Raw genomic sequence first — 15,205 nt, forward strand, 5'->3', positions numbered from 1 at the left:
AGTGGCAGAAAAAAATGCAAGTTTTATATACTATTGCTGTACCTAGCTTTTTGTTTGTATGTATTTTCTCCTATTTAACATAAAAACAACTGGCTTTTTATTAGTAATGAGAGCAAAATCATGTCCAATATAATTTCACTTTAAATAGCCTTGATAAGTGCAGTGGCTTCTTTTCTATTGGAATATAGTAATGTTTGTTGTCAGTTCTTTATATGAAAACCACTTGTCTGTCTCTTTGATTTAGAATAGCTAAAACTGTGACATCAAATGCATCACATTAATACAATGAAAGTGCTAAGATGACATTTTGTATTTCCTTTTTCAAAGCATTAAAGGCGTTAAGTGTTCTTTGACTGAGAGGATATGACTGCATTTCTGCCAAGGCTCTGATTTTCTCTGAGAATTTATGGATGCATTTTGCATAATATACAAAACATGCCTAGAGTGACCCAAGATTTGGTGGAAGTAGCGGCTCTTGCCAACAATGTAGTCTCAGGATCAGAATGAACAATGCTGCTCCAATTACAATAGCCAAATATTTTGATAGATCTTGCTGAAATGACAGATCTTGAATCATTCTCTGTTAAGTTTTGGTTTCAAGAAATGTTCAAGGACTTTTCAATGTTGTCTCTTTTACATGCTGCTATATTGTCAAGGGAGGGGAAAAATGTCTTTAAAATTCTTTTCCATTACAACTTTATCATTAGTCATCTGGAAATAGGCAGCACCATTTGCAAAGCTAGAAGGAATATGGCAAAACTGCTGCAAATGCAGTGTAGTCTTACCTGATTCCAACAGAAGTATTTTATGATACTCTTTACTCTTTTATTTGTTTCAGTCATTTGACTGCGGCTATGCTGGAGCACCGCCTTTAGTCGAGCAACTCGACCCCGGGACTTATTCTATCGGTCTCTTTTGCCGAACCGCTAAGTGACGGGGACGTAAATACACTAGCATCGGTTGTCAAGCAATGCTAGGGGGACAAACACAGACACACAAACACATATATATATACATATATACGACAGGCTTCTTTCAGTTTCCGTGTACCAAATCCACTCACAAGGCATTGGTTGGCCCGAGGCTATCGCAGTGGGACTGAACCCAGAACCATGTGGTTGATTAGCAAGCTACTTACCACACAACCAGTCCTGTGCCTATGATGTACACCTTTTCAGTTGAAGGTACAGAAAAAATTGCATGCAGAAAAACTTAATGATTATAGCATCAATGTGTGGAAGTGTGTATCTAAATCAATGAACAAATTTATAGTTGAAGAATAATAAACGCAGAATTATTTCTTGTGATGGTTAAGTTCATCTTTTGTTACTATTCTTTGTAGGTGACATACTAGACTCAATGCAGGCCTCAGATAGTAGCTCATAAACTTCTTTGCCAATAAATTCTCGACTGAAAGAGCGAACATCACAAAATACTTCTGTTGGAATCAAGTAAGACTACACTGCATTTGCGGCAGTTTTGCCATCTCTTGGTAGTCGCACACGACTAACAAAGTCTTATATGGGCATCTTCTGAAGATTTCAACTGTCATTAGAAAGTGTTGTCTAGTTCTTGCTGGATATGTAAATGAAACACAGTGAAGCTGCTACAAGAGTTCTGTTATGCTCCCCCCAATGTCACTTGTAGATGTGGTCACCTGAACCTGATCCTAAAGAAAATCATTAAGGGAGATGTTGGACTACATGACGGTGTCTTGATGAATGTGGTGCAAGAATGCAATACATGGAGGAAACTCAGCATCACCAGTTGGTGTTGGATGATTGAAAACGAAAAAGAAAAAAATTAAGCCATCTTGATTTTGTTGCAATGGACTTGAAATTTTGCAGCAAATTTGGGAAGTGTAGGAATTTCATTGTTTGCTTTGGTGGCAGTGGCATTAACTCATGTAGTGGTTATATGTATATCAATGAACATAGATGCAAATGGAATGTGTATGTAAACAAATACGTAAACCGATCCATAATTGAAAAGAATTTATTTACAATGTTTGATTCATTATAGGTACACTACATACAAAATGTAGGCAACTGCTACGAGTTGCTAGAAATACAGAGTACATTCGTGGAAGTCATATTAGGAATGAATATGTTTGTGTGTGTGCGTTGATCATTTGAAACAGTAGTCGAGCATAGCACTTTGAAACATTCCTCTCGGTCTCTGCCAAAGCCTTGTGTAGGTGGACTATCTCGTCTGTCGGCCTGCCTCTTTTGTTTCACCACGGTTTTATAATATTTGTGGCAGCTAGAAAGACAGACATACTGCAGCAGAGTTTGTACCTAAATAGGTCAGCGCCTGTCCAGTTGAACTTCGCCTGACATGATGAGGTCGCAGGTCAATGGGAGGTGATCAATCAATTTTTGACAGGACAAAGAAAACCTTTTTCCACGCCTGTTGATCGTTGTGGTTTGAACGACCGAGAATTCTTGGATTTGGTTTCGAATCTAGGCTTGGAGAAGGAAGTGTTAATTCTTACACTCAAATCTGAGTAGTTAATCTGTAGTGAGTGATTGAGTCTCTTCATCCTTATGGGTGCAAAGGGTGCTGGTGCCTGAGCTGACTGTTTAGGCCAAGGGCAGCGTAGAAGATCCAGGGAAACATTTTTCACAGGGGAGGGTTGGTGGGAGGTGAGGAAGTGCGAGTCACTCTTTCTGTCTTTGACGTCTGATCTCTGCCTCTTGACATCTGTTATTTTATATCTGCTGTGTTCTTTTGACAATGACATACCATCACTTTGGGTGATCCTTGGCAATTGTCTCCCAGGTATTTGGGCCAATGGAGCAGCTGAGGGGAGTGGCCTTGAGCTGGTCTTGGAAACAGAATTTGGGGGCTACACATGGTCTGGTTGCATTAGCAAACAATGATTTAGGTTTTGTTATAAGATCTGGTGAGCAATTGCCATATTCAGTAATGATATGAAAATCTTAATTAAGAATAATACCACTGCATAGGTTTTAAAAAACTCTAAAATTAACATAAGATTAATAAAAGGACAATGCATGCATTTCAGTTCTGTATGAACAGTAAAAGAATAATTTTAGCATTTAAATCAGTTAGTCCTATTCGTGTTAATAAAGCTAATTGTGGAGTGATGGGAAGTATGCTGTGTCTGGGCTTATAAAACTGAACTAGCAGAGTCAATGAGTGTAGTAAGGACATAATTGTTGATAATAAACCCCTTCTCAGCAAAGGATAAATTTTGGAGTACGTTTGGCACGATAATCTGGATTAATTTTAAGCCATACCAAGTAAAGCAATTTTCTCCATGATAAAAATATCAAAGAAAAAAAAAAATGTAAATACCAATTGACAACATTTTAGCGATAGAGTGACCACAATTAATAATGTTTAAGAACGAAGTGCACAATACACGACAGATAACAATTACAAACACTTGTGCATTATCTTATTTGTCTAACGCCCCTCTGATTGTATTACCCTGGTGTTGACTGCAACCCCACATCTTGCACTCCTCGTGACAACTGTGGCCACGCCCCACAATCACTGATTGCATATCTTCAAACATAACCTCCTCAGAAAGATTGACCTTCCTTTACAGACCTAGAAAATACTTTTAGCAACCCATCAACTACTTACACTATAAGTTTAATTGAGACCCACAAAGGAACGACGCTGCTGTTACACATAGAGACACTCTACATTGCATTAAAAAAAAATTAAATACCTCCCTTCCACCTCATCTCCCGATTCGATTGGCATCAAGTCATTCACCAACACACTCCAGCCCGAGTCATGAACACGCTGCCGCCCCAGCTGTCGTTTCTATTTTCCCTATTCATCGGGCCTGGGATGGTTTCGCACCACCTCTACTTAGGCAAACTCATTAGTCTCCCCTCCTCTCATCATCTTTATTGTCCCGTACTCATCGCTTTTCACAGTCCTTACTTCGCGGAATGCCACTCCTCTGGAATTTCCTTCGTTCCTATGTTTATATCATTCTGCCGTTAACTTTTAACTTGTACACAATAAACATTAACCCCGATTTCATCGGACCCAGTGGGCCTATATCGCAAACACAGGCCCTTCCTCCACAACTAAATAATGAAATAAAAAACAAAGCATACCTATAATTATATCTACACACACACACACATACACGCGAGCACACACGCACACATTGCAGGATTTATTCTATTTTCCTTTAACTAGGATCAGCGCCTGAAATTTATAAAAGAATAAGAAATGGGATGTCGTTGCGACTGTGCCACATCCATGAGTGTTAAAAGCTGATTGTGAAGAAAAGGTACTTTATATCGGGTATTAAAACCTGATGTCGAAGTCGAATCATTTGAGAGTTGACTTCTATTTAACGCTAGTTGAAAATTACATAGAGTACAATCTGCCCAGACTGTCACAATAATTCCTGGCTCTACGCCTGTCAAACGATACATCATAGCATAGCAGAGGCATGATAATACCTACAACTCATCTGTGGGTTGTGTCTAGCCGTAAAGTCGACAACCAGCATGGTATATGTGTCTGTCTGCTCGATTTAGAGCGACCTAAGTTTACACAGTATAGTAGAAACACGAGAGAAAAAGACCTTGTACCTTGATAGTACTAACTAAACAAGTGTAAGGATGAGAGGCTAATCGGGGGAGAGATACGTGAAGGACACGTTCATTCATGAATCTGTGTAGAAACCCCAGTTTTTTTTGTTTTTGTGTGTGTGTGTGTCATTTATAAGTTGTGTTTACAGTGAGAGTCCTGTGACCGAATAACAATGAAACCGAGGCTGGTTCTTTTTCCCTTCCGCTCCTGCTGCTGCTACTTCAAGCCTGATTTCCCCTCTTGCCGCTCCTCCTTCCTGCTCTTGTTTTTGTTGTTGATTTCAAGTGTCTTTCTAGGTGGGAATCGTGCTGTGGTGGTCGGCTGAGGGAGAGAAAGCAGTTACGGCTTCATTCTAATTACGTTCGAAACGATGGCAGCAGAAGCAGTAGACCCACCGCACCGCTACAAGTTTCCTTTATCCAAAGTTCCACGACTTCCATACGATGATCCACAAGCTCAGAGACTGATATCCGCTCAGGTAAATATTAAAACAACGTAAAAAAATTTTACCAGTTTAATTATATTTTCTCTCCTATTTCGTCATATACTTTGCAATTGCTGTAGAACAATAATATAGTTCCGGTTAGTAGGTTTAACATGCTGACAGTTCACTGCCACTAAAAAATGACTGTAGTCTCACTATTTCTAGAGAATCAGACAACGATTACAGACAGACAAGCTCGTGTGATGTTTTTTTTCTTCTACACACGTATATATATATATATATATATATATATATATATATATACACTGTCGAGCGAGAAAGACCTGTCGCCGGTTTTAAACTCGGCTAATATTTAAACAAGCCATAGACGCAACAACAATCCAGTTTAGTTTACTTTATAAGACACCTCAACACCTATTCGACTAAATTAGTTTCCTTAATAGAAGCTATATAATGTTGGCTGCCCGTTGAATTATTTTTAAAACGCAAATTAAATTAGCTTTTTCTCAGTCATTCATTTGTTTTGGAGTATTTCCAGAATAACAACATTTGCTAAATAACACATTTGCTTAGTCTTAAACGCTAGTGAGTGGCTGTTTGTTGTGATTTCGCTTGACTATTTTTTTCTCTTTCTTCTGTGTATCAAACAATCGGTATTCGTAATTCATCTTCTGTCAATTTCTTTAAATATTTGTGAATTAGAAATTCCATATTGATTCCATGTTATTCACCAATAATCCTTTCTGAATCTCGTGTCGATTCTTTTAGTACGATTTCTTCCTTGTTTTCTTACGCAATAGTAAAAACCTTATCGTTAAATTTGGTTTTTGCTTTCATTAAAAGATTCGGCGGCTAATTATGTTCACGCATTTATTTATGGAAATAGTTTTGAGCTGTTTTGATGGCACATTTATATGAATGAAGTGATGTCTTCATCGATTAAGATCAAACACCTTGTTTAGTAATTGACTCAACATATACAGTAGTGGGATGTTAACTCCTGTGTCCAATCCACTTGACCACCCCCACTAGCTTAATATCCCACGTTCTCAAGTCGTTTGTAAACATTTATGCAATGACAACTTCGTTTTTCATTTTCACTTTGTTATTTATTGTGTAGTTAAATGTTTTAGCACCCGCTTCCAAATCACACTGTATGTAACTCCCGAAATACTCGTTTCATAAAGCACACATAAATTTCGCTCTCCCACTACTTTCTAAATTCTCTTTCAGTTTACCATTACAGACCACCAACATTGCAGTTAACTCCTACACACTAACTATATCTTTTAGAACATGAAAATGTCAAGATAATTTTGAACTGCGACTTGTTTATATGTGTACGTTTATTTAAAACACCAGCCCTCCTCTACAAGTAACCTCAAAATAGGAGTCAAACGCGAGAAGTGTAACACACGCCTTAGATGACCGTAAAGTCCGTGTTTAATTTGGGGAATATCGATTTTACAGGGTATTTTTCTTTTACAAGGTATTTAGAGTGGTAGTGTTATGATGATGCTTGCGGTCATACCAGCATGATACAGCTGTTAGTGCTCGGTTGTAATAGAACACTTTTCCTCACTTGCATCACATATTTATGTAAACAAGAGCAAAACGATGCGACATGCTACTGCTCCCTCTCTCCACGTATTCCAAAGTGCTACAGCGGTCTCTGCTTTATGGTCCCCCTATAGCAACTCCTTCTCAAATTAGCTACTTCGATCCGCCAACTTTTTCACCCTTCTCCCTGACATCCTTACAGATCCATCATTAAACTCTCTGCCCACTCCACGTATCTTGTCCCTGCCCACAATCTCCTTACAAACTTCGATCTACAATTCGATCTGTACATCAGCAGTGACGTCGATTACCTGGAATGGGCAATCTTTGAGTTTAGAATTCACTTTCACTTCTGTCAATTAAAATAACGTAGATGTAAACAAGAGCAAAAGGATGCGACATGCTGCTATCCCATCTCTCCACGTATTCCAAGGTACTACAGCGGTCTCTGCTTTGTGGTCCCCCAATAGCAACTGCCCCTCAAATTAGCTGCTTCGATCCGCCAACTTTTTCACCCTTCTCCCTGACTGTGTATCATCCTTACCGTGCATCATCACTTATAGACCCACCATTAAACCCATTTTCCCCTCCACGTAGCTTGTCCCTGTCTACAATCTCCTTACAAACATCGATCTACAGTTCGAACTATGCATCAGCAGTGACGACAATTATCTGGAATGGGCAATCTTTGAGTTTAGAATTCACTTTCACTTTTGTCAATTAAAATAGCGTAGATGTAACATAAAACTGAAAGATTGATTTCTCGGTAGGTTTATTTATTTATTTATTACTTTTAGCAGAGTACATGTTTATTAAACTTTTACAAGGGAAAGGTTGACAGTGACTTAGAAGTTTTGGCTTACTCGACTTCGTCAGACCGTGTGTTTGTGTGCGTGTGTATAAACACATTTTTTTCTTTCCTCGGCTGGTGTTTTTTTTTTGTGTTTGTCTATCTATGCACTCTGGCAATATCTGTAGATTTTGCATTTATTTCTTTCGATCATTGTGAAGTTGCTTTTGATTATATTCAGCTTTTATTCTATACCTTCGACATAAGTGGGAAATGTTTGTTTGTGTGTGTGTGTGATGTTGCTGTGGAATTTATTCTCCTTCCAAAACACATTACAGATGTTAGGGCCGAGTTATATCTAACTTTGAATAATTTAAACCTGTTTGATTCGGGCCCTTATCTCTTGAGAGATTCATCTTGATTGACAGAAGTGAAAACTGGAAGGTACAAGAAAAAACAAAAACACTTGACACATTCTCTCATTTTCTGATTATTTGATTTTAAAAACTAAAATCAAAGTAGATCGAAACGTCTGTGTTGTTTATGAGTTTATAATTCTTCGGACTTCATTTTTAAAGAAAATTATTTTATACATTTCGATCAGTTTGATTGCCAATTGTCATCAGGAGTCTTATTCCTGGATGTCTGCTAATCGTACAATAATGTTTGTACTTATCCACGAATAAGGCTTGATAAATGGCTATCATACCAATCGAAACGGTATTTAAAGCTCCGTAACTTGTAAAATAATTTCGGCAATATCCTATTTGACGCTCGAAAAATCGAATTTAGTTTAGTTTTTAGTAAATCGCACGAACAACCAGGAATGGAAACTGAGTCGCAGAATTCACATGCTCGGCTTAGTTGCATGTACACATTACCTAAACATGTCTAATTTTACGTGGGTGGTGGTGATGGATCAACTTCCCGGTCGATAATATATAAGTATATTCAAGTGCTGTTGTCTACAATCCTTCCCAAAATTTGTGTGAACTTGAGCGTATAGATCTATGTTATCGAAAAGTCTATGTCGAATCATGTTAGAATATTTCTTTTATACGGAAGCCTTGACTGGCTTCTGTGCCGGTGGCACGTAAAAAGCACCAACCGATCGTGACCTTTGCCAGCCTCCCCTGGCACCTGTGCCGGTGGCACGTAAAATGCACCCACTACACTCACGGAGTGGTTGGCATTAGGAAGGGCATCAAGCTGTAGAAACACTGCCAGATCAGACTAGGGCCTGGTGCAGCCTCCTGGCTTCCCAGACCCCGGTCGAACCGTCCAACCCATGCTAGCACGGAAAACGGACGTTCAACGATGATGATGATGATGAAATGAGAATTTTGATGAGGAAAAAGAAAAAGTTTAGTATCTAGGATAATGGTGTCATGCTGATATTTTAAACAAGCTCATTCTTATACGGCACTGAAAATGGCATTCCTTCGATATAACTCGACAAAATCAAAACATTTTACTTCGGCTATTTCCGTCGAAGCAAATGACTGTTCGATTCTGTTTTCTGCTTGGAATTTTGCGGATTTTACATACACACATGAAACCGGTAAGAACAAATATACAAGGAGAGACATTGCTGGCATAATTTCGTTATATCTATACTCCACAACCCACGGAAACACCCGAAGTGAAATGCTTTGATTTTGTCGAGTTTTGTCGAAGGAATGCCCTGAAAATTGTCCTCTCCGTTTTAATTAAGAATTTAATGTTGGTTTAGACGTCAGCTTTTACCTGTCTTCACTAATTTCTATAGTATTTTTTAATGCGGGCATTCATGTTTTGAAAACCAGATATCCAGAGTCGGTAACAACAGAACATAACTGATTCTAATTTGAGCACAAAACCAGCAGTTTTGAGGAGAGGATGTTTGTCGATTCTATCGGTTCTCAGCACTTGTACTTTATTTTATCAACTCCAGGCAGAGTGAAAAGTAAACTTAACCTGGGCGCGATTTGAACTCAAAACGTTAAAGAGTCGGAAGAAATAACCGCCAGACATTTTCCCGAACACTAACGATTCTGCCAATCCACCGTCACAAGCCAACATCTCTCTATATATAAACGGCAAAATGTCTGTGTGTTTGTATCCTTTATACAAATCCACAATTTTTCAGTTAGAGGGCTCGCACTTTCTATGGTCATTCAAAACCGTCCAAGGGTGGCCGTGCACATCTTTACATTTCCCCAGTCACCCCGCAAAGCCATTAAAAATCAATAGAAGTGACTTTTTTGTGAATTTTCTCTCCAAAACCCAATCAAAATGCCCGAAACTTGATACGCTAATTGAATGCCAGCTAGCTGTATGTGATTGGTCGGAGATTTGGACAGTACCCGCGTGTATGTGCGCACGTACGCAGCTGTATATGCATGCAGTAGCACTAATACCCGGCGTTGCCGGGTCATAGTGCTAGTAATTAATAAAGGTTTGCGGTTTAGTCACGAGACCAGTGATTTGAGGCTAAGCGGTTGTTAGAATTTCATCGACTGCAGCACTTAACAGGTATTTTATTGTATCGACCTCGAAGGGTTGAGAGACAAAATATATCTTGGCGCTATTTGAACTATAGACGTAAATTGCTGGAATAAATACAAGGTATTTTTTCCCGACGCTTAAACGATTCTGTCAGCTCACCACTGTAATATCAAACATAATAGTAATTCTACTATAAGCACAAAGGCTGAAAATTATTTTTGTTTTTTATGTGTATATGTGTGTGTGGAGGTGGTGATAGGGGCTTGTTAATTGTATCGACCCCCAGTACTCAACTGATACTTATTTTGGTAAAATTTTCGAGTAACACCCGTACGATTTTCACTAAGAAAAAAAAAAAAACAAATCTCGGATTTTTTGCGTGGAATCAAGTACCCTGACCTCGTAATATGCTGCAAATCCCATATTTTGGTTCGGAATTGATCCGGCTGGAATTTTCATACACACACACAAAAAAAAAACTGATGTTTTGCGTGGAATTATTAATATGGTAAAATCTTTATATATAAAAGAGAGGTTGTGTGTCTGTCTCCTACGATTTAGATTCCTAACTACTCCCACATTTTGCGGTGCAGTTTAACCAAAACCAGGTATCTTATAGTCGTGATTCATATCGAGCCCTTCTGGGTATTAGTGCGCGTCTACGATTTAAAACAAAATTTACCATCATTTTTTCCATTTTAATGCATTTTCTTCGCTATTATATAAGGGAAGTAACTCTCTAAAAATGTCTACGATGAGTCAACGCTTAAAAAAAAATTTACCATAATTTTTTTTCCATTTTTAATGCATTTTTTTGCTATTTTTTGGCTATAACTCTCTAAAAATGCTTATATAGTTATTTCCCTTACAAACCCGAGCAACGCCGGGCGATACTGCTAGTTATTTTATAAATCGCGAAAGGATGACAGGAAAAGCCGACTTCGGCGGAATTTGAACCCAGAACGTAAAGACAGAGTAGATAGCGTTCAGTATTTTGTCCGGTGTGTCACCTTTGCAGTCGTAGTAGTAATGGTTTCAAATTTTGGCACAAGGTCAGCTACTTTGGGGAAGGGGATAAAGTCGATTACATCGATCCCAGTGTTCAACTGGTACTTATTTTATCGACCCGGAAAGCACGAAAGCCAAAGTCGACCTCGGCGGAATTTGAATCCAGAACGTGAAAAAAAACAGACGAAATGCTGCTAAATAGTTTGCCCTGCGCACGCTTCTGTCAGGTCGCTAAGCAGCGATATAAAATGTACTGTTAAAAAAAAACAATAAGAATTCTCAGTCCAGTTGCTGTATAAATGTAATTATATCTTAATTATATGGATAAAAAAAAACACGAATACCTTGTAATAAGCTCTATTGGCTTTCAAACTAATGAAAGTATTACTATTGCGCTGATGTACCCTTGAACATTTATATGCGTTTATACAATTCAAGTGCACACTTTAAAAAAAAATATATTTGTAAATACAAACACACAGCTTTAACAGCGTTTCGACATTTTAATAATCCTATCATTGGGGTGTCATATATCTGACATAATTTCGTTTTGGATAAAGGCGTACAGATAAGCTTTGGTTATATCTTATTTTAAGATGCGAAAAAAAAATGACACCAAAATATTGATTTCAAATGTTGGCACAAGGCCAGCAGGATCTTTTCGGTTTGAACGGCAGTTATTTCTAGCGGTGTCATATGAAATTGTCACCCATAATTATGACCCTAGAATCGATCTATTGCATTTCAATCTGTTTTAGGGTTAGGGGTGGGGGAAGGGTATCTTTTTTTTTTCACAAATGTAAATAAACCCAATCTGTTTCTTAAACGAGGGACATATTCATACGGCACAGAATGTTGTTGTTTTTTTTACCTCAATGGACGTCAGTGATTGGTTGAAATTGCAGAAATTGAAGGAAAAAACAACAAATATCTTACAAACCATAGAATTTTCTCAATAAAGCCAAGAGAAAAAGATGTTTTATAAACACATTCTACCAGTATACGAAGTTTAAAATTTTTTAGTTACCTAGAAATTATGTTAAAAACTGCCGTTCAAACCGATATTTTAAGATGCGAAAGAAATGACACTAAAATATTGATTTCAAATTTTGGCACAAGGCCAGCAATTACATCGACTCCAGTGTTCAACTGGTACTTATTTTATTGACCCGAAAAGGATGAAAGGCAAAGTCGACCCCGGCGGAATTTGAACTCGGTTGAAGACAAGAAATGCCGCTTGCGTGCTAACGATTTTGCCAGCTCGCTGACTTAAATGAAACTTAAATATTAACCTCAGCTCTTTTTTTTTTTTTTTGATATTGCTGAAGAATCTTTTTTTCAACTCCTTTGCTCCCTCTCACATCCTGCAGTTAATGGGAAGGTCACTGCTTCCGTAGCCGAACGGAAGAAAAGCCTGAAGTATCGTGGACATGACAGTGAATTCTCTCTTCCAATCTATGGCGTTTGTGACGTTCGGAGGAACTGGGCCACGAACCGCCAAGTTCTTGTTGGCAGCTTGCCTCACCGACGTGTCAGGTGATGCCCGTGAGGGTACTTGGCTTTTCCAACGCCTTGGGCTCGCCATCGTCCGTGGTAATGCTGCGATCATGCTGGCTTGCTTCCGTAGGTTCCGTCAAACCTGGTGATGTGCGACTAGTTGCTTTAATTTAAAAAAAAAAATTCCACTAATGGTTTCAATACAGTTTTAACAAAGATTTGGAAGAGTCAGAGGAAAGTTCTCTGGTAATTTTCCTTCGGATCCTAGGTAACTAAAAAATTTTAAACTTCGTATACTGGTAGAATGTGTTTATAAAACATCTTTTTCTCTTGGCTTTATTGAGAAAACTCTATAGTTTGTAAGATATTTGGTATTTAATTTCTTGCATTTCGGCAATTTCAACCAATCAATGACCGTCTATTGAGGTGAGAACATTCTGTGCCGTATAAATATGTCCCTCGTTTAAGAAACAGATTGGGTTTATTTACATTTGTGAAGAAAAAAAGATACCCTTCCCCCTACCCTTAACTCTAACTAACCCTTCACAAATGTAAATAAACCCAATCTGTTTCTTAAACGAGGGACATATTCATACGGCACAGAATGCTTTTTAACTCAATGGACGTCAGCGATTGGTTGAAATTGCAGAAATTGAAGAAAAAAAAACAACAAATATCTTATAAACTATAGAATTTTCTCAATAAAGCCAAGAGAAAAAGATGTTTTATAAACACATTCTACCAGTATACGAAGTTTAAAATTTTTTTAGTTACCTAGAAATTATGTTAAAAACTGCCGTTGAAACCGAAAAGATCCTTTCCTTCTTATAAATAAATGTTTATAGTAATTCAAAAATCTACCAGTAAAATCTTATAAAATGACAACATTCTAAAAGATGTACATGTTTATATGTTATATATGAAAATAAAAACTTCATAAATTCACATTGGTCGGCCCAGGTCTATAGTAGAAGATACCCTAGGTGCCGACACAGTGGGTTTGGGTTTGAACCCGCAGCCACGCAGTTGCAAAGCGAACTTCTTCACTCCACACCCATGCCTGCATCGCTTGACTAAAAAAAAAAAGCGGTTTTTGAATTTTTCATACTGAAAACATATAAACCCGAAATGTTGCTTTTTGTTTTATTTTTATTTTAACAGAAAAACATAGGAGATTCGAAGTAGGTGGTTAAAAATTCTACGCTTAAATAAACTAGCGCCAACGATTCCTTACATTGAAACAAACCCATAATTTAACAGCAGAGAACCAAAGCATATAAACGTATCGTTTACGCATTTCTTGTTTGCATGTGACTTAACATGTATGGCGTTAGCTCACAATATTAGCTAACTGGCTATTAGTAGCACTAATACACATGTAGCAGTAAAAGATAACAAATGCCTATAGTATATAAGGGATCTTTTCGGTTTGAACGGCAGTTTTTAAAAAAAAAATTCCACGTAACTAAATACTTTTAATCTTCGTATACTGGTAGAATATGTTTATAAAACATCTTTTTCTCTTGGCTTTGAGAAAATTCTATAGTTTGTAAGATATGTTGTTTTTTTTTCTGCAATTTCAACCAATCACTGACGTCTATTGAGGTAAAAAAACCCATTCTGTGCCGTATGAATATGTCCCTCGTTTATGAAACAGATTGGGTTTATTTACATTTCTGAAGAAAAAAAGATACCCTTCCTCCCACCCCTAACCCTAAAACAGATTGAAATGCAATAGATCGATACTAGGGTCATAATTATGGGTGACAATTTCATATGACACCGCTAGAAAAAACTGCCGTTCAAGCCGAAAAGATCCTATAAGTTTGGCAATCCTTTTTTAGATTTGTCCCATTGACCTTAATTAACTTCTGGGAGGCTTTATCGCAATATGAATTTTTGAAACGAAGTTATTCAAATGACCATGATAATGATATAGTTTAATGAAATGATCTCCGACTAAAAATATTGAGTGCAGCCATGAACATTGCTTTTTTTCCCTTCTTTTTGTTAAGGAGACATTATCTTGTGTCGCCGTTCACCCTTTTTAAAAGAGGGCTGCAGTATGATTTGCGAAAGATTTAACGGCTGTCTGTCGCGGGTCGAACGACACGTAGGGGGTTCCTTCGATTGTTAATGTTTGGAGGATGTAAACGAATTTTTAAAAATACGATTGATAGAATCACATGATTGATCTATATATATATATAATGTCTGATTGAAAAATTCCATTTCCTTCCTCCACACTAGCTTGGTGGAATTCTTGGCGATCCTTCATTGCAGGGATTCACTTCTAGTCAGTCAAGTTGCAACTTGTATCATTTCGTCTGTCGGCTGGCAACAGCTTTCGTTTTCTTTTTGTCTAATTCGAAGATAAACAAATATCAAAATTTATGCACATAACCCACCCTGCAAACAAAAAAAAAAAGAAAGAAATTCCACAGCGATAAGAAAAACGAATTGTTTATACGTACATTTCGTTCGAATTAGCAAATAAATAATAAGTAAATGCCAGTGTGTGTGTGTGTGTGTGTAATTGAAATTCATAGAAAATCAAAGGACGAAGACAGGTGTAATAGTTTGATGCTCGGGAAAGTGAAAAAGTCTCTTACGTTTCGAGCCTGTACTCTTTTTACTCTTTTTACTTGTTTCAGTCATTTGACTGTGGCCATGCTGGAGCACCGCCTTTTGTCGAGCAAATCGACCCCATGACTTATTCTTTGTAAGTCCAGTACTTATTCTATCGGTCTCTTTTGCTGAACCGCTAAGTTACGGGGACGTAAACACACCAGAATCGCTTGTCAAGCGATGTTGGGGGGACAAACACA

The 15,205-nt window shown here is 37.8% G+C and overlaps 1 protein-coding gene across 1 annotated transcript in view; it reads left to right on the forward strand.

The window, feature by feature from the left end:
- The first annotated feature begins 4,832 nt into the window (after window positions 1–4,832).
- LOC115220825 (hypoxia-inducible factor 1-alpha inhibitor) overlaps window positions 4,833–15,205 on the forward strand; it is a 46,166-nt gene continuing 35,793 nt past the window's right edge. Inside the window, exon 1 of the mRNA XM_029790999.2 lies at window positions 4,833–5,068. Coding sequence (XP_029646859.1) covers window positions 4,961–5,068 — 108 coding nt within the window. The 5' untranslated portion in view covers window positions 4,833–4,960. The remainder of the gene's footprint in view (window positions 5,069–15,205) is intronic.

This window comes from Octopus sinensis, linkage group LG17, assembly GCF_006345805.1.
Source record: "Octopus sinensis linkage group LG17, ASM634580v1, whole genome shotgun sequence".
In the NCBI taxonomy this organism is placed as follows: Eukaryota; Metazoa; Mollusca; class Cephalopoda; order Octopoda; family Octopodidae; genus Octopus; species Octopus sinensis.